We start from the raw sequence: 18617 nt of genomic DNA, 5'->3' as shown, positions 1-18617 counted from the left end.
TGCCCCACACCGGGGGAAATCTTGTCTGCAACACCCTCGTGTTGTGTTTGTCTGGCTCAAAAACTGCATCTTCAGGAATGCCTCAGGCCCTGAAAAACTGATCGGGTGAAAAAACTCTCTGAAAGGAGTATTTTTCAAGGGGAATTCGGCGGTCGTGACCGCAGCCACGTCACGCTTGAGCCAAACTCTTGGCCAGTTTCTCCATAACCAAGAGAATCATGCCCCATCCTGTCCTTCCAGATCCCAAATCTGACCCTCTCCACTCCAGAATAACCTATAAATAAATAAATAAATAAATGAGGTTGCTCAGCTGCAGTGTTGGAAGTCCCTCATCCCACGGTGCTTCCCCTTTGGGTGCTCAGCGTGTGCCCACCTTGGTGAGGAGCCACCTTGCGCTGGGGCAGGTAGGTTGATTTAGGGGTATTATTCTCCAAAGTGTGTGTCCCCGGCGTGTCCCACGGATGGAAGGGAGCACTGCTGCTCTGTCACGGGGCAGGAAGACACCGAGGAGCTGCAGCAGCGCCAGGGGCTGCAAAATGGGACAGACCATGGGGGGCAGGAGGTGCTCAGTGCCGTGTCTTGGCCAGCCTGCGCTCATTTCTACCACGTCCTCTGTGGCAGAAGAAGTAAATCCTATGAAGGGCAAAGCAAACGTAGCCCTCAGTCCCTGGTACAGGTGAGTCTCATCCTAGCACAAGAGACCAGCAAGTTGCAAGCCCCTTTTTCTAGCTTTTACTGCAAAAAGGCAGCCACCAAAGCCCTGTAGGGTTGGCAGGGTCACCCACAGCCTCCTACTGCAGCAGACCCAAAGGTTTTGCCTCCACCTTGTGCATCAGCTCTGCTGCTGCGGGTGGCTTTTGTGGTCATAAACACTGAGCTCCACCTTGGGAATTTGTTGCAGCAACCTTGCTTTCTGTTAAATTCAAGTCTTTCCTATATATTCCTATATATATTTCCTATATGGGAAGAGGATGGCTGTTTTTGGCTCCTGGATAAGCAGTGAGGTTTCCCCCTATTCGTGGCCGTTGTGCCAGCCGTGGCTGTTGTTACTGGTGTGGTGCAAGGCGTTGTTTGGGTTGTTCCTCCCCAGGGCGAGTTGTCCTCCCCGCTCACCATTCACGTCCAGCCCTGCCCTGGGAGGCGCCAACCAAACAGGAGCCAGGTCCCTTTGGACGCCTCATTATTTCGGTTTGCCAGCAGCATTGCTCTTCCTCCCTTGGAGATTTTGCTGTGGGTGTTTGTGACTTCTCATTTTCCATGCCCTTAACCCTCAGAGGCTCTTCTTTACCTGCCTCCTTGCATCCTGCTCTCTGTCAGAAAGGTTTGTTTTCCAGCAAAACCAAAAGCTGTGATCCTCTCCCCGAGCCCAGGGATGTTCACTTTGCTGTGGCATTCACTGCAGGGCTCTGGTTTTGGAGACTTCTGAATTAGCTAGGACCCTTGCTCACCATTTCCTTTAAGAGCTCATGATGAAGATTGCCCTGCAAGGAGTGAGTGTGGCTATAAACTGCAGCAGCAGCAACTTTTAGAGCACAATGGGAGAAGTCAAGCTCACAGATTAACCCCTTTAGCCAAACGCTAAATTCTTCAGCTGTCATTAGACACCAAAATATTTCTGGTTCGGAGTTCGGGAGGAGTTGAAAGATGCTGATGCAGGTGTTAATATCACTGAAATATCAGTCCAGGTCTCCCACTGCTCCTAGAAAATGTAATCCTGATTTACACCAGGATGTAACTTGCTCCATGTGTCCCTTGCTCCACTGCATGCAGTGAAACTCTTCCTCCCAACACAAGCAAGTGCTGGGAAGGAGGATTTCTTCCAGGGAACAGGACAAGCCAACACACCCCGATGTTTACCAAGAGATGACTTTATTCACACTTTCACCCACGTCACCCCAAGGCTCCCTCCGTGTCCCTCCTCCCCATCAAGCCCATGCTGTTTGAGTCACTGGGTGGGACTTAGGGGCTGGAAGTGAATTGAGAGCAGTTTTCTAATTTCCTGAGCCTTGTCTGCCTCTACATGGTTTTAGATGTCAACTGTGGTCTTTCAGACACATCTAGCTCTTCTGAAAAGAAATCAAAGCAGAGGGACAGGAACCAGGAGACCAAGTGATTTGGCCCCCTCTACATCACCAGCTAGCCTGCTCTCCTGCTCCCTTCCCGTATGTTTCCAGGGCAGTGTTGGATCTGAGGGTAAAAGATCCAACAAACCGAGGACCACAAGGCACTGCCACACGCAGCTCAGCTCAGAAAGGCCTCCAGGGTTACCTGAAGGCATTTTTTAACTTGTAAAACCCAAGGGTTGGTTCAATAGCTGGTGCTGAAGGTGTTTTAAAGCTCGTAAACAAGTGAGGCAAAAGCTCAGAGGACAGCAAGAAGGGGCTGGTTTCCTCAGATCTCTCTTTGCCCCTTCAAATAGTAACCCTTAGCTTCTTTGCCTCTGTTCTCAGGGTCTTAAGGAGCGATAGGGGACTGGTGAGTACAGGAGAAATCCCAGGAAAATGTCCCAGCTTGGGCTCCTGGTGCCTGGGACTTGTCTGGTGAAGGGCATCTTCTGGTGGTCTTTTTTGGGGACTTCTTCTGGAATTTGAATTGTGTGACATAGCCCAAGTGATGGCAGTGCCTTTTGTAAAAAAAGTTTAGAAAAGCACTTTCCTGGAGTTCATTTAACACAGCTTGAGCTCCCAAAGGGCCCTGCAAACACATCCTGTGGCAGGAGCCAACACGAGTCACAAATAGGATGGGGAGAACCAAAGGACACGGCACTGTAAGTTGTTCCCTCGGAAGCTTTGTGATGAAACCCCGGACTCTCTGAGAGTCCAAACCAGTGACTTTACCCCAAAGATACCAGGTCACACTTGCAGGAGTCAGGCCTTTTCCATGATGCTCCTAAAACCATGATGGTGGGTTAGCCATCGTCTCATGGTGCATCTTGGCAGAGGGTCATGGCTCGGCGTGGCACCTCTCCTTGGGGTCCACAGCCTCTTGGAGGCACCCAGCACCCTGCAACGAGGAACACGTTACCCAGAACCCCCCTTCCTCTGCCTGGAGGACCCACCAGCAGAGCACCGGTGGGCCCCATATAACCTTGCCCAGCAGTTTTTAAGGAATGAGGGATCCCAGGTTAGGCACAGTGGTCTTGCAACACCCAGACTGTGTCCGAGTCCAGTTCCCGGGAGCACCAAGGTGAAGTCCACACACGAGCACCCTCTCCAGCATCAGTCCAGTCCATCTGAGGGCAGGCAGACTTATGCTGAGGTGCTGGTGTCCCCCAAGGCTTCCTGCTGCATCATGTGGGGCCACCTGCACCATCCAGAAGAAGACACGGAGTCCTGAAGCTTGACCATGAGTCAAAGTTGAGCTCCTGCAGAGATGAAGGACAACCACACATGGGGACAAACTGGCATGAGCACAGCCAGCGGGGCAGGAGAAACTCTTCCCTTCCATCTGGCACTCGTGAATCCCCATCTGGGCACGGTGTCCAGTTTGGGGGTCTCCAGAAGACTGGAAGATGTGAGTGAGACCGCCTGAAGGAGACCACCAAGAAGGTCAGGGCTGGAGCACAGGGCAAGCAAGGAGACGCTGAGAGAGGTGGGAGAAGGGAAGATGAAGGAGAAGCTTTTTGCTGTCTGCAGCTTCCAAAAGGGAGGATGCAGACCAGACAGAGCCAAATTCAAGCACAATCACAGAGGAAAACTCAACAGCACGAGCTGTAGCACGGGAAATAGAAATATTTATTATTTTCCCTTTACAAGAAATAAAGGGAAAAAGGAAATATTTCCAGCATGTCATAGTCTGATGCTGATTTAACCGTGAAGTCTTGCTTTGAGCAGAGGGTTGGACCAGACCCCTCCAGAGGCTCTACAACCCAGATTATCTCAAAAACCCATGTGCTGAGAAAACCACCGCTGCCAAAACCTGCAGGATGGTTGTCCTGGCTGTGCACCTTCGTTTAGGGCTAACGAGCCCTGCTCCAGCTTGCTGGAGCGGTTGTCAGGGAGGTTGCCAGGGAGGCTGACATCAGACATCCCTTCCCTATAGATTATCGTGCACAGCGGCACCATCGGTTCCTGCTCTGCAAAGGAGACGGGAGGGCACCCAGAGGAAGCCCCCGAGGGCGTTTTGCGTCACCGGCCCGGGTTGCCTAGCACCGCTGGGACCGCGGTGGAGAAGGGCCACCAGAATTTTTCCCCCCTGCGTGTCCTATCTGGGAGCCAAACGGTGCCGGGGACGGAGCAGAGGAGCCGCGGAGGAGATGGCAGCCGAGGCGGGCGAGCTCAAGCTGCCCTTCGTCCACGATGACCAGCTCACCCGCTGCATGCGACTGAGGGTCCAGAGCCTGCAGCAGAAAAAAGGCAGGCCCCAGGACGGCGAGAAGCTGCTGCAGCCCAACGAGCACGTCTACCGGGTGGATTTCCTCCGGCAGCACAACCTGCGCTTCCTCCGCTGGGACATCCAGCTGGAGAAATGTGGGAAGGTGACGGTGACCGGCACCTCCCAGCACTGGACTCCCGATCTCACCCACCTCATGAACCGGCAGCTGCTGGAGCCCGTGGGCATCTTCTGGAAGAAGCCGGGGGCCAAGGAAGTGGAGTGCAATGAGGCCGATGCCCAGGAGTTTGGGGAGCGGCTAGTGGAGCTGGCCAGGATCCGCAAGGTGATGTATTTCCTCCTCGCTTTCACCGACGGCCTTGAACCTGCTCAGCTGAAGGGCTCCATCGTTTTTAAAGCCTGACTCCCTTTTGCCTGGCCCTTCTTGCTCCAGCTATGCTTCTGTCTTCGTTTTTTTTTTTTTTTTTTTTTCCTTTCTTTCGTTCAGTTCTTTGTTGCTTTTACGGGGTTGTTCATTGAAGGATGGCGTCACAAAAAAAGTGGAGAACAGCTTGGTGCTTGGGGAGCCCCTCACCCCGAGAAACATTCCCAAAACGTGCTCTCGCCTGTCTGAGTGATGGGAAAGAGGGAGGATGATCCATGCTGTGTTTACCTAAGTATAAGTGAATTCAGCTGGGATTCACCAAGCCCGACTGGCAGGGTTTAGCTGGCTTGGAAATATTTGTCTCCCTAACCCCTCCAACCGTGGCACCTGGATACAAAAAGTCTGATGGAAGAATAAGAACCTGCCACGCTACGAACCTGGAGAGAGCCCTGGCTTCCAGTTTCCACCCTAATCATCCAAAAGAGGGGGCATGTTGGAGATGGAGCACTTCTTGCAAGGATGCTGAGTGCTGGCAGTGGCTGTGGCTGCTCAATGTCTATGAAGACTGGTCCTGTGGAGGTTCGCCGTGCCGTGAAGCCCAAGTGGGGAGGTGGGATTCAGCTTGTCGCCCACCTTGTGCTGCCTGGGGATTTTTGGTACTGGGAAGGGTTGGAGCAGGCATGTGTGTGCAGAGCCGAGCAAGTGAGCCAGCAGCTCAGAGCAGGCTGTAGCTCTGAGCCAGCAGGGAGTCCCCTGCAGCAAAGCCAATTTGTGCATTGTTGTGGCCTCAAAACACCCAGTAATATATTTATCCTCGAGCATCTATGGAGAGCAGTGAGGTCGCAGAGCACTTCACAGACCACAGATTAGGAGCCTGCTGCTGTCCTCCAAAGGCAGTATCTCCTCTCTCTGAATGCCAAGGCAGGGACTGGTGCCTGGGTGGTCGTGGGAGCAGAGCGGGTAGAGAGTACCTCTGGAAGTTTAGGAGCAGGAGATGTGTCTGGCTTGTCCAATGACTGTGGATAAACTGCTAAGTTTGGACATGCCTTTTGCTTCCACCAGAAAGCGAAGGATACTTTGGTGCACTTTCTTGAGACCCACAGATGGAAATGTGCTTTGAAAGAGTCAAGTATTATTACGATTGGTCCTGCAGGTTTTGCTAGGATTGCACCCAAATGTGAGCGAGCACTCCTTAAGGTATGGACGGAGATTTTCCTGATGTATATGAGGAGAGGGCGGTGATGGGAAAGCCAGGATGAGAAGGCTTCATACCCATGCCCTAATGATTTGTGGGGGCCATCCCAAAAGAGTCCAAGCTCTTCTTCTGAGCCTCCAGAGATGCTGGAGTCCATGTCCTCCCCAGCCCAATGACAGCTTATAAAATGATAAACACCACCTGTGTCAGAGAGAGGGGAAGACAAACGGGAAGATTTCAGCAAGCTACGTGCTGGAGAAATGGTGGGAGCTTTGAGTTCAGTATCCACTGGATCCCACAGCCATGCCATGGGCTCTGCTGGAGAAGCTGTTGTTGCTTTTTAGACCCCGAAATGCTGGACCCAAAGACGAGAGGTAAAAGGGTATCCATCTCTGCTTGGCGATAGCATGGACTTACTGTGGGCCAAACCCACTTCTAGGGTCCCAGAAGACCTTCTTACAGGAGACCCGACCTTGTACATCCCAGAGCAGAGCTCCTGACTGCAAACCACATCAGACCAAATAACAGGACTCACTGTCAACCTCCAAAAGGGTTTCTGCACGCCAGGTCTCACAACACGCCATCGCTACGTTGCTGGTTGCTTGGGTAGAGTTCCTGCAGCAGGTCCCTTGCTTGGTATTGATGTACCAGAGTGAATAAAAGCCTAGTCAACAGGGTTCCCCGTAAGGACTGTGGCTGTGTGTGTTTTCTTCATGCCCTTCTTGGTAGCTGCCCCAGTCCTGCATGCAGCAAAGCAGAACCCACTAATTTCCAAGTCACTGTTGGTATTTCTGAGCACCTTTTCCTCTTGTGAAAAGTAAAATGAACTTTAACCTTTTTATCTCTTGAAGCATTAATTGAACATTTTGTGGTCGGTCTGTGGAGGGGTTTGAAACTGGGCGGAGGAGGAAAAATGCTCCTCAGGTGGATCTCACCTTTCTGCCAGAGCTGGGGGTGGGAGGTGAGTGGGGCATTCTGATTTCTCTCTCCCATAGTGCAGATGATCCACGTTATAACACTCGCTGAGACTCACCCCACACAGTTTCAGCAGCCCATAAGGGCTTTCAGGTACACCACTCTGTCCCATCTCCTAGGGGAATTTCATCTTGGTTTGTTCAGCACAGCAGGGTCCCTCCCTCCCCTTCCTCAGCTGGCAAGTTCCCAGCAGAACTTCTACCAATTCCTCTTCTAGTCACGGATGTTTCTCCAGGGTCACAGGTGCCTTCTCTTTTAATTAGCCACTCCTAAGAAAAATAAGAAAAAACCTAAACCAGCATAGGGAAATGTTACAAATTAGATCTGGAACCTGGTGTTTCTGGGCTCCCAATTTACCTGTCTCTGTGCCCTTTCCCTGTAAATGTATCCTACAAAAGTGTCACAGCTCCAGATTTTGGGAGCCCCTAAGCAAAAAGCAGCAGAATTGTGTGAATGAAGAGATGTCACCTTCGGTGCCTCAACACAACCAAGTTGAGACCAGGACTCAGCAGGACCCCTGGTCCAGGCCATGTTCTCCAGAGTCCTCTGAGAAAGGATGGAGATAGGAACCTGCTTTGGCAGGGGGGTTGGACCCGATGATCTTTCAAGGTCCCCTCCAACCCCTGCAATTCTGTGATTCTGTGATATCTGGGGAGATATCTGCCCTACCATGCCAGTCCATGGCCACAGACACCCGTGGCAGTGGGTGGAGGAGATGGGGGGACCCTCATCTTCCCTCTGGTCAGTGTAAAAACTGCAACCACAGTGCAACCACAGCTCCTGATGCCACCAGCAGCAGAGGATGCTCTCAGCACTGTCCCCATATGAAGGTGGAGGAGGACGGTGGGGGACCAGTATCTTCTGCCACCGCTGATGGCAGTGCCAGCCCTCAGAACCAGCCAGCTGGAAGTGGCAGCTACCAGCTTTGGCTCGGTAGCTGCCTTTAATCAATGCTGTAATCATTTCTAAGCCCACATTAATAGCGAGTTGATTAGCACAATGGCCCTCTATGACAATTCATTAGCATGAGCGCCAGTCAGGAGGGAATCGATGGGGACTGATGGTCTGACCTTCCCTGGCAGCGTCCCAGAGGGAGTCTGGGGCATATCTTTTATTAGCACTCCTGGAAAACACCAAACCCTCCAAAAGTGGCTCTTGTTCATGGCTCTGTCTGCTCCGCTTCTATTGATCCAGACAACTCAAGAGTGCCAGTGAGCTCAGGGAGTTGATGGCGTTGTTAATATTTCAATTGTCTTTAATTCCGAGAAGCAATAAAAGTCCTGGGCTGGATCATTTCTGGTATTTAAGGAGCTGGGGGGGGTTGTCCAAAGAGAGGGCTCTCTGCAGTTGTGGCTGCAACCACCAAAAACCACAAGGCTCCAGCAGCTGGACCAGGGCCAAGGCCTGGTGCTGGGGTCTCACCATGGCCTGGGACTTCCTAAAGAGCCTCTTCCCATAGCTGTGTCCTGTCCTGTCCCACCCCAACACTTACAGCTGGTCCCCACAGGACAGGCAGTGATTATTTAGGTGTGCTGGAGCATGCTCTGGTAATTATTGTCCCCATGGGCACACTAGGGCCTTTCATCTCTTAGGTCGTGACACGTGGGAAGCAGTTAAGTCAAGAAGTGAAGGAGTCGACGGTCAGTCACAGCTACACCAGTCAGTACTTGTTAACTGTCGAGCCCATTAATTGCACAGGGCCTCACAGCCCACCCTGGTCATGATGTAGGAGCATGTTATCTTCACCCTCACCAAAAACTCTTTGTTGTGTGTCTCTGTCCTGTTTCTAAACAAAATGCAGTTCCTCTGAAAAGGAGCAGCTGTGCATGGCTGTATCAATTTCTGGCCCAGCTGTTGGGTGGATTTTCTGTCTGATTGTGCTCACAGACATGAAAGTCTACGGACTGTGGCAATTACCCATCACTTTTGCCTTGTCCCACTGACAGTGCCGATGGCCATGACACCAAACCTGCACTACCTCAACCCCTCAACTGCTTTAGTGTTTCTGTCACCTTGGTCCTTCTTTTCCCTGGAGCGTGTCCAGAGAAGGGCTCCGAAGCTGGGGAAGGGCCTGGGACACAAGTCCTGTGAGGAGCGGCTGAGGGACCTGGGGGGGTTTGGGCTGGAGAAGAGGAGGCTCAGGGCAGGCCTTATTGCTCTCTGCAACTGCCTGAAAGGAAGGGGTGGGGAGCTGGGGGTCAGCCTCTTCTCACAGGTAACCAGTGGTAGGAACACAGGGAATGGCCTCAAGTTGTGCCAGGGGAGGTTCAGGCTGGAAATGAGGAGACATTTCTTCTCAGAAAGAGCGGTCAGGCATTGGGACGCGTTGCCCAGGGAGGTGGTGGAGTCCCCGTCCCTGGGGGTGTTCAAGGAAAGGTTGGACGTGGTGCTTAGGGACATGGTTTAGTGGGTGACATTGGTGGTAGGGGGACGGTTGGACCAGATGATCTTGGAGGGCTTTTCTAGTCTTAATAATTCTATGATCTCCCTGTGCTTGCTTGGATAACTATAGCAGCTCTTACCAGGGATGAATGAGGACCCTACAGTGATGGGATCTTGCTTTCTCCCACTTTTCTTTAGTAGAGCAGATGTACACAGAGTGATGCTCCCTGTTCATTACCACACAGTAGCTGAGTACAATACTTGCTTTTGGGACAGTCCAATCACACCAGAATCAAGAAAGAGGACCAAAGAAGGATTTTAACAGTACCCTTCTGACACTAAAATTCACAAAAATTTGGTCATAAGAATAGCCATCAATGAGATCATGCCTGTCAATGTTCTAGAGGCATTTGGATAATGCCCTCAGTAATAAGCTTTAACGTTTGGGTAGCCCTAAAGTGGTCAGGCAGTTGGACTTGATGATCTTTGTAGGTCCCTTCCAACTGTTCAATTCTATTGTAAAAACTTTCCCAAGAATAGCCATCCCTAATCAGATTAAGGACAAAAAAAAAGGTTGCTGTTCCAAAAGCCTGTCTGCAGCAGTAGATGGCAGCAGATTTCCAGGGTAAAATGATAAGAACAAGGCCAAGGAGAGGTATAACAGAAACAGAGCTGTGAGAGATCCTTAGCTGCAAATCTAGTCTGCCTTGGAAGAGCCAGGCCCAGAATATTGCCCGGATATGCTGTAAGCAAGCCCACCTCCCTCACATTCTTCCTTATCTTTGATATTGTCTTCATTAGGTCCGGGATGGGAACTAAACCTAACAAAAAAGGGAATAACCTGGGTGCACGTCTCCCCTCTGTCTCCTCCCCGTGCTGAACGCAGGTCATCCCGGACTGGAAGGAGCAGGAGTGGAACCCCGAGAAACCGGAGAGCTACGCAGGGATCTTCCACTTCCAGTTCTGGCGCTTCGGGCAGTGGCTGGACGTGGTCATAGATGACCGCCTGCCCACACTCCACAACCAGCTCATCTACTGCCACTCCAACTCCAGGAACGAGTTCTGGTGCGCCTTGGTGGAGAAAGCTTATGCCAAGTAGGTACCTGGGCAGTTGCAGAGCAAAGTGGGACCTGCACACCATGGTTTTCCTCTCTGTTCATTCATCAGTTGGCTTATACTGGTGGAAAATGGTTGTAGTGACAAAATGCTGTGGGCTCCACAGGTGTCTGATGCCAAGTAGGAATTGTAGGTGATTATTTCAGAGTTCGGCTCATTACTTAACAAAGTGTCAGAGGTGGCACTGGTATGGGGAGGCAATGTGATTTTTCCTGCTTCTGTATGAGCTGAGGATAATCCTTTCTTCAAGGGGATGCATCAGTTTTTAGATCAGAAGCAGACCAGAGGCTGTTAGGGCATATTTGTGATCATGGTCTCCACATCCAGCCTCATCCCTTCCCCTTCTGTGTATAAGGCCTAGTCAAAAACTGGAACTTAACAATTTGAGGTTGCTTTAGCCTCAGATGGAACAGATGTCTTGTCAAAACAGCAGCTTTCCTGGGGAGGAGTGGGACATATCTCAGGTATACAGAAATTGGAAGAAAAACCCTTCACTAACCTTGATTTACCTTCAGAGCAAAATATCCTCCAACTCCACTTTGATTTAAATAATGCCTATCCCTGGGATTTCAAAAGCACTGCAAACAGCACGGATCCTATTTTTTTCATCCATCTTTTTTTTTGCTGTCTCCACCTACTGAAGGACTTCCTACAAATTTCTGTTCTCCACACTGCCTCAAGAATTGTCCCAGGTCTCTCAAAATGCCAAGCCAATGCTGTTGTGCCATTCCTCTCACCCTCTTTCAGGCTGTCAGGCTGTTATGAGGCCCTGGATGGAGGGAACACAGCAGATGCCCTGGTAGACTTTACTGGTGGGGTCTCTGAACCAATTGACCTGACTGAAGGGGACTACATCACCGATGAAGCCAAGCGAAACCTCCTGTTTGAGCGTGTGTTGAAGGTGCACAACCGGGGAGGCCTCATCAGCTGCTCCATCAAAGTAAGCAATATTGCCTGCATGGTCTTGGTCTCATGGGAACAGGCATTTTAGGGTGCTCTTTGTCTTACCCTGCTGGAGATATCTAAAATAAATCAGATAAATTGTGGCCAAGGGATCCTACTTTGTCATCTACAGGAAAAAAAGTAGAAAAAAGAGACTCAAGCCTGGATCCAGCCATATGTATTCCTCATTGCTATGTCCACGAACCCAGGTTTATACCATTACCATTTAAATACTTAGCATTAAATTACCATTTAAATACTTTAAATTTAAGATTCACTTCCAGAAAAAAAGCATTTTGGTGTCTGTGTGCAGACTTCTCCACAAACACTGGGTGCCAGTTGTCCCAGTATAACCAATAGGATGAGCTTTATCGGTTGACATTAAGGGAGCTCAGAAACCTCACACTACAGGTGAAGACGAGAAAGGATCTAGTAGCTAATACAACATCTGATACTTCTGCGGAGGCAACTCTCTCTCTCCCTGAGCATCGGTGTCTTCTCCTTGTGTCCCCTGCCCAGGCCACATCGGCGGCTGACATGGAGGCCCGCCTGGCTTGCGGTCTGGTGAAGGGCCACGCGTACGCGGTGACAGACGTGAGGAAGGTCCGCCTGGGTCACGGCCTGCTCTCCTTCTTCAAGTCAGAGAAGCTGGATATGATCCGCATGCGGAACCCGTGGGGTGAGCGGGAGTGGAACGGACCTTGGAGTGACACGTGAGTGGGACAGGCAGCAGTAGCACCTTTTTTGTTGGTAAAAGCTGGGGTAGAGCAGGCCCTGAGGCATGAAACAATTTGGCTATATCTACACCAATAAGATAACGTTGTACAAGCAGTTGTGGGATGCTGCTTCAACCAATGTCCTAAACCTACTATTTCAATGGGGTGGTGGTATTTTTTGCCCTGGGGTCCCTGAAGAGCACAAGAGGAGGGTGGATGAGCTTGGCAGACCTTGCCATTGAGGCTCTGATGGGTGCTGTGTTGAAATCATTGGCATTTTCACTCTTGTGAAGGATGGTTTTACCTCACCTTTCCACTCCCAGTCTTGTTCCAGCCAAACTAATACCCAGCAGAGTCAGCCTCTACCACTGCTGACTGCTGTGATGTCTGGGGATGGGATGGGATGGGATGGGATGGGATGGGATGGGATGGGATGGGATGGGATGGGATGGGATGGGATGAATAACCAAGGGTTGGTGTAACCAGAGGCTGTGGCTGGTATTATCCATTTTGTTATCCTTTACTGATAGGGTTGTAATTGCACCAAAATCTCACCCAGCTGGATTCAGCTCCACTGGTCAGAAAGGAAGTAAAAGCTTAGGGCCATTGTTTAGTGGGTGACATTGGTAGTGGGGTGATGGTTGGACCAGATGATCTTGGAAGTCTTTTCCAACCCTAATGATTCTGTGATTCTATGATTCTCTGAGCCATCCTGCACTCCCCCCATGTCTGGGAGACGAGCTAACCAGAGAAGTGTGGGGACTGGTTGCATGGCTGGAGCTTTATATATGCTTCATGCCCCTCAGATCCTTCTGAGGCCAAGTACCCCCTTGAATTCTGTTGCCCCTTGCCCTCACAGTAATGATTCTGCTCTCTTCCCACAGCTCTGAGGAGTGGCAGAAAGTGAGCAAAAGTGAAAGAGAGAAGATGGGGATGACGGTGGAAGACGATGGAGAGTTCTGGTGAGTCCCTCCTGGGGCTGCTGCCATGGGCTATGCTCACAGAGTCCTCCCACTCTGTGAAGCATCTGAGTCATAGAATCATAAAATCATAGAAGAGGCTGACCCCAGCTCCCCACACCTTTCTTTCAGGCAGTTGCAGAGAGCAATAAGGTCTGCCCTGAGCCTCCTCTTCTCCAGACCAAACACCCCCAGTTCCCTCAGGTGCTCCTCACAGGATTTGTGTCCCAGGCCCTTCACCAGCTTCATAGCCCTTCTCTGGACACGCTCCAGGGCCTCGGTGTCCTTCTTGTAGTGAGGGGCCCAAAGCTGAACACAATTTCCATTTCCATGCAACCAGCCATCCAGAGCAAACAGCCTTCCAAGCCATAGGATCTTTAGTGAAGCCTCCTAATTGAGCCCGCAGGTATTAGCTTTGGATGGCCGTGACCCTAGGATTGCAAGCTGCTCAGTATCACGCTGGTTCCAAACAGTTTCAGTTGGAAACTTGTTGATCATAACAGTCTCACCAGGTACACATTTCAATACCACGTGTACCCATCCATGGAGGAAGAGAACTGCTCTGCTTCCACCACTCCAAAACATGTAATTCCTCTGTATGAACCAAAAAACTGTTTACTGCATGGGAAAAGGTATCTCCACCTCTTTGCTGGTGTCAGCCATCAGAGGCTACCCACACACAGTCTCTAACAGGTGATCAGGAAACTCCCTGCAACGTACTGCTCAGGGGAACAAAGCAGCATAACCCAACTCTGTCCTTTCTGACTTAGGATGACCTTTGAAGACTTCTGCAAATACTTCACGGACATCATCAAGTGCCGTCTCATCAACACATCCTACCTCAGCATCCATAAGACCTGGGAGGAGGCAGTGCTCCACGGGGCATGGACCAGAAGTGAAGACCCCTTGAAGAACCGCAGCGGAGGCTGTATCAACCACAAGAACACCTTTTTGCAGAACCCCCAGGTGAGTCACGTAGTGTAGGACCTTCTGGAGCCTTCACACATGCTTCCAAGGGTTGAAAGATCCTACAGGGACCTAGAAGGCCAAAACAGCTGCCAGACCTCTATGCCAGTAGATTTAAGGTGACCTTTCTCAGGCTGAGACCCCTGGGCACAGCATGACCAGCATCCAGGCCAACTCTTTTAACCTTATCCCTCTTAATAGGGAAACTACATCCATGGGCTTGGTGTAGAGCACCTTGGCACAAGCAAACAGCAAACTTTGCCACAGGGTAGTTGTGGTAGCTGATGCCAGTTAAACAAGGCCAGGAACCCTTTCCAACTATTTAGATGCCTGAATGATCAGATCCCATTTTCTTTCTTCAGACCTTGACACTGTGAAATTTTCTTGGACAGATGCAGTCTGTAGGGCCATTTTCTTCTAGCTGGGCTTTCAGAAAAGGCCCTGCTGTGTGGTTAATCAAGCTTTTCCGTCTTGCTCTGAACTGGGATTCTGTGTAACATGAGACACATTTTTTTAAGTCCTTCATCTAACACAAAGATAAAGGATGCTTTTGTCCATTGCAGGAGTTGTCATCAAGAATGTGGGAGAGTTGTTTTCAGCTCCCAGCTCTTTATTAGCCTTTCTTTTAGGTCTCTGTGAACATAATTCCTACTTCCATGCCTCATATGAGGACTTGTGGCAGACTGCAAGGGATGAAATGCTCTGGTATAAGGCTTCATCATGACACCTTGGGTTCTGCAGAGCAATTCAAAGATGGGCTTACCCCCACCCATGCCCAGTGCTCCTTTTCTTAGTGTCCTTCCTCACCTTCCTCTCTTTGCTTCCAGTACGTGTTTGATGTGAAGAAGGCGGAAGATGAAGTGCTGATCTCCATCCAGCAGAAGCCAAAAAGAACCAGTCGCAAAGAAGGCAAAGGAGAGAACTTGGCCATAGGCTTTGATATCCATAAGGTAGACAGTGGATCCTGCATGTTAACCCGAATCCTCTCAGTAAATTTGTTAGTAGCAGAGTGCTACCCCAGTGTTGCGTGAGCACTGGTATAATGTTTAATCATTACTCTGTGTGCCCCCGTGGGTGTCCTCAGCACAGCCTGCCCCCCTCCAGTGATGGTGAGAGATTTTAGAAGTGAGGAGTGACAGCACAGAAAGTTTCTCCATGCTAAAGGCAATGGTTAGTCTGTCACCTCTGAATGCTGAAATTTGCTAGACTGACCCTCAAATGTAGCTTGGTGGGCCTCCAGTGTCAAGCTGGAATGAACAAGAACGAGTTTACAAGCCACCAGAGCTGTGAGAGCCACATCAAAGCCTACTTTCCATCCAGCTTATTTGGCACCACTTTGCCGTTTCTCTTAATTCCAGCCCTCCCAGCACTGTGGGATCAGCCCTTGCTGTCTTCCCCCCAGTTGGACACCGGGATGTTTTCCCTCGGTGCTGTCCTGCTGACTGTCCCACTGTGGTCTGTGCCCAGGTGGAGCTGAACAGGACCTACCGCATGCACACCCTGCAGCAGAAGGTGGCCAGCTCCATCTACATCAACTCCCGCAGCGTCTTCCTGAGGACGGACCTGAAGGAAGGCCGCTACGTCATCATCCCCACCACGTTTGACCCTGGACATGAGGGCGAGTTCCTTCTCAGGGTTTTCACAGATGTGCCTTCAGATTGCCGGTAAGGAGCGGTGATGGGGAGGAACTGGCAATTTGGAGAAAACCTTGTGCTTTTTATGGCAGGAATTGGCCAAAGTCTTGCCCAGAGCTGCTGCATGGCTTCCTTGCAATGGTGGCCAACAGAAAGGGCATCTTTACTGCTCTCTTTACAGAAAAGTTCCCGCTCTGCTTCTAAGTGCGACATGGGAGAGCTTCTCAACCCTGGGATGAGAGGGAGGTCAGAGTAGGGAGCAGAGTCCTGCAGTGGATGGCTCATAGTCCTTCCATCCTGCTGGAGACAACTCCTTGGCCTGCCCATCAGGTGAGGCTGGGCACGTCTCAAAGGCTACACGTTTCTCCCCAACAGAGAGCTGACGCTGGATGAGCCACCGCACACCTGCTGGAGTGGGATGTGCGGCTACCCGCAGGTGGTGTCCCAGATCCACGTCCTTGCTGCAGCTGGGCTCAGGAACCAGGACTCCCAAGGAGGTAATGGCCTTTCTCTGCCTGTCGTGTAGTCCCGGAGCAGCTGGGAGGTGGTCATTTCAGGGGGAGAAGACACAGGTGGCTTCACCGGCTGGTAGGTAGCTGGGATTTATGATATGGGTAAATATCCATATGGGATAAATGATCCTCACATCATTTTTCAATGAAAGTGTCTGGTTCGGATGCCAGAGGAAGAGAAAGTCCATGGAGAATCTCCATGGAGAATCAATCTCACTTCTTACAGTGGACATGATATGGGAGCTGTTTTATTTAAGCTGTTGGCTAGGATTCTTGGGAAAGCCTCCCAAAAAAGCCCTTGGCAGTGGTTCTATAATCTTCCAGGCTTTCCTCCTGAGTGCAAGCAGTTGTAAAAGTCAGCAATCATGTTTAAAGGCCTGGTAGTAGGAAGGACAGACAAGCCATGGTACAGGGTAACGTTTGCTGTAGTCTTCACGTTATTTATCACATGCCATGAAGGAAGTCTTCCTGTAAAAGTGTTCAGGGAGGGAATTTTACCCTAGGTAGGTTTTTTTTTTTTTTTTCCTCAGGTTACTCGCAGTGCCTGTAGCAGTGCAGGGAAATCTGCAGCCAAAAGTTCCTGAGCTGTTCAGAGAAACATGATTCCTTCAGACAGGGTTATAAGCGAATTCCATAAAACATTTTTTTTCAGCAAGATGCCCCTGGGAATGGCTTTTCCCAGCTATGTTCCAGCTGCTCAGCTCCCACCGCCAGCAGCCTGCTGGTTTGGTGGTTTCCAGTGCAATGGTATCTCTCCCAACTCCCAGCCCAGTCCTTTCACACTGCTTTGCAAACAGTGATTTACAGACTGGAATTTGGCTCCAGCTATGATGGAATACAAGGATTTTATGAGACATACCAAAAGCAAGGTCAGTTTGGAAAAACAGCTGTGAAATAAAGCAGCTGTGTCTTACCAGGGGAGCCGGGACCTTTCAAAAGAAAGGTGAAGAGGTGGTCTGGCAAACGAAGAGGTGACTCTTATATCCCTGGACCTCAGGAGGGGGTGGTTTGTTTCTCCTCATTTCCACATTTCCCTTGGACAAGAAAACATGTTCACCTAGTCTGTTTCCATCATAGCCACTAAAGACCACGATGAGAAAATGCATCTGGCAGCTAAATTTCCGTAGCAGTAACTCACTGTCTACTGAAATTCCCAGGACGTGCACTTGTTTCAGAAGGGAAAAATGTTGTCTAATGAGGGACTCTTCCTCTCTCCTAGAAGCTCAGGTTGTGAGCTGGTAGTCTCTGAACTTGGTAACTCCTCTCCCTATCTCCCCATCTTTGTGGCCTGCTTGTTCCCCACGAGTGTCTTGTTCCAGATGGGATAATCCTATAACCATCCTTTCCCACTGACCTGGTACACATTCTTCATGAACATCTCTTCTGGCTTTCCCACTCACCAGTTTAATCTCCTCTGGATCCCACTCATTTCCCTTGTTTGCCCCGCAATGTCCAATCTTTCTCTTCCCCATGTCTCCTGCTACCACCAATGATCTTTCCTTTTTTTGTCATTTTGATCTTTTCTCTGAATTCTTGCTCACAACAAATACTCCGAGAGCCATCTTCACCATTTTAAACACCTTTTAAATATATTTCCATCCTGAGGCTCCCCATTCTGTCACTGGTTCCCCATCAGTGCCCAAATCCGTCTTGAATCTCATAGCTTAGCACGTCTTGGCATGTAATTTTGGCCCAGCTTTGTGCTGTCTCTCATCACCTTAATCATCCAGTATTTTTCTTACCCCAGCATTAGTCCTTATCCTGAAAGGCATTTGAGTCTCATTCGATCTGGGAGGAATTTAAGATGTGCCAATGATTTGTGCTTAGAGGTGAAAAACATATGCCCTGCTGAGCTAGCTAGTCCTCACCTTAAATTAACACCAAGTCTGGTTCCAGAGTATATGAGCTGCAGTGGGAGCAAGTGGGTTTTTGCAGGCACTTTTGGTTCTTCTTGGTGTCTCCTTGCAAGAAACAAGATCCATGAGCCCAGCTCTCTTCTCCATGGCTTTACTTCCACCAACCTTCAGCAAATCCTGCTGGAGAGACATAAACATGACAGTGTCTTCCATGAAAGGTTAATCCCAGAGGCAAGGAGCATTCAGAGTGAGGAAGGAGGGCTTAAGTAGAATATGGGGTCACAGAAGAGGTGGCCACATCACAGCAGTCTGTCACCATCCCATCGGGTGACCACGTCACCTAACAGGGGTAACCCCAAGACCAGCAGCAGAGCTTCATGGACATCATCTTTGGAGATATCCAAAAGATATCCATCTCCTCTGGTGGGGAGTGGAGGAAAATTGCTGCATGCAGTCCCTGGGAAAGCGCTCTGAGAAATGGCAGGAGATACAAAAAAAAAGGATAAATTCCCTTTTCTCTCACCAGGAGCTGACCCTTACGTGATCATAAAGTGCGAAGGGCAAAAGGTTCGCTCCCCAGTGAAGAAGGACACGGTGTCTCCAGAATTTGATGTGAAAGGCCTCTTCTACCGCAAGAAGCCAGGACAACCCATCATAGTTCAGGTACC

General features: G+C 50.2%; 2 protein-coding genes across 2 annotated transcripts in view; both read left to right on the top strand.

Annotated features, from left to right (window-relative positions):
• CAPN5 (calpain 5) overlaps window positions 1-18617 on the top strand; it is a 46601-nt gene that overhangs the window by 24972 nt on the left and 3012 nt on the right. Inside the window, exons 4-12 of the mRNA XM_080576367.1 lie at window positions 10135-10343; window positions 11112-11304; window positions 11826-12019; window positions 12907-12984; window positions 13752-13947; window positions 14775-14897; window positions 15415-15611; window positions 15957-16078; window positions 18476-18612. Of these exons, the coding sequence (XP_080432493.1) occupies window positions 10135-10343; window positions 11112-11304; window positions 11826-12019; window positions 12907-12984; window positions 13752-13947; window positions 14775-14897; window positions 15415-15611; window positions 15957-16078; window positions 18476-18612 (1449 nt within the window). The remainder of the gene's footprint in view (window positions 1-10134; window positions 10344-11111; window positions 11305-11825; window positions 12020-12906; window positions 12985-13751; window positions 13948-14774; window positions 14898-15414; window positions 15612-15956; window positions 16079-18475; window positions 18613-18617) is intronic.
• On the top strand, window positions 2-10128 carry OMP (olfactory marker protein). The gene has a single exon (XM_080576371.1). It carries the CDS (start codon window positions 4256-4258, stop codon window positions 4733-4735), a length of 480 nt encoding a protein of 159 aa, XP_080432497.1. The 5' UTR covers window positions 2-4255; the 3' UTR covers window positions 4736-10128.

Source organism: Anser brachyrhynchus, assembly GCF_964034855.1.
Source record: "Anser brachyrhynchus genome assembly, chromosome: 1".
In the NCBI taxonomy this organism is placed as follows: Eukaryota; Metazoa; Chordata; class Aves; order Anseriformes; family Anatidae; genus Anser; species Anser brachyrhynchus.
Note: the sequence above shows the minus strand (reverse complement) of the source record. Positions and strands in the feature narration are given on the sequence as shown.

Coding starts and splice junctions, on each gene's coding strand:
- OMP (XM_080576371.1), top strand. CDS start 4,256: ATGGCAGCCGAGGCGGGCGAGCTCAAGCTGCCCTTCGTCCACGATGAC.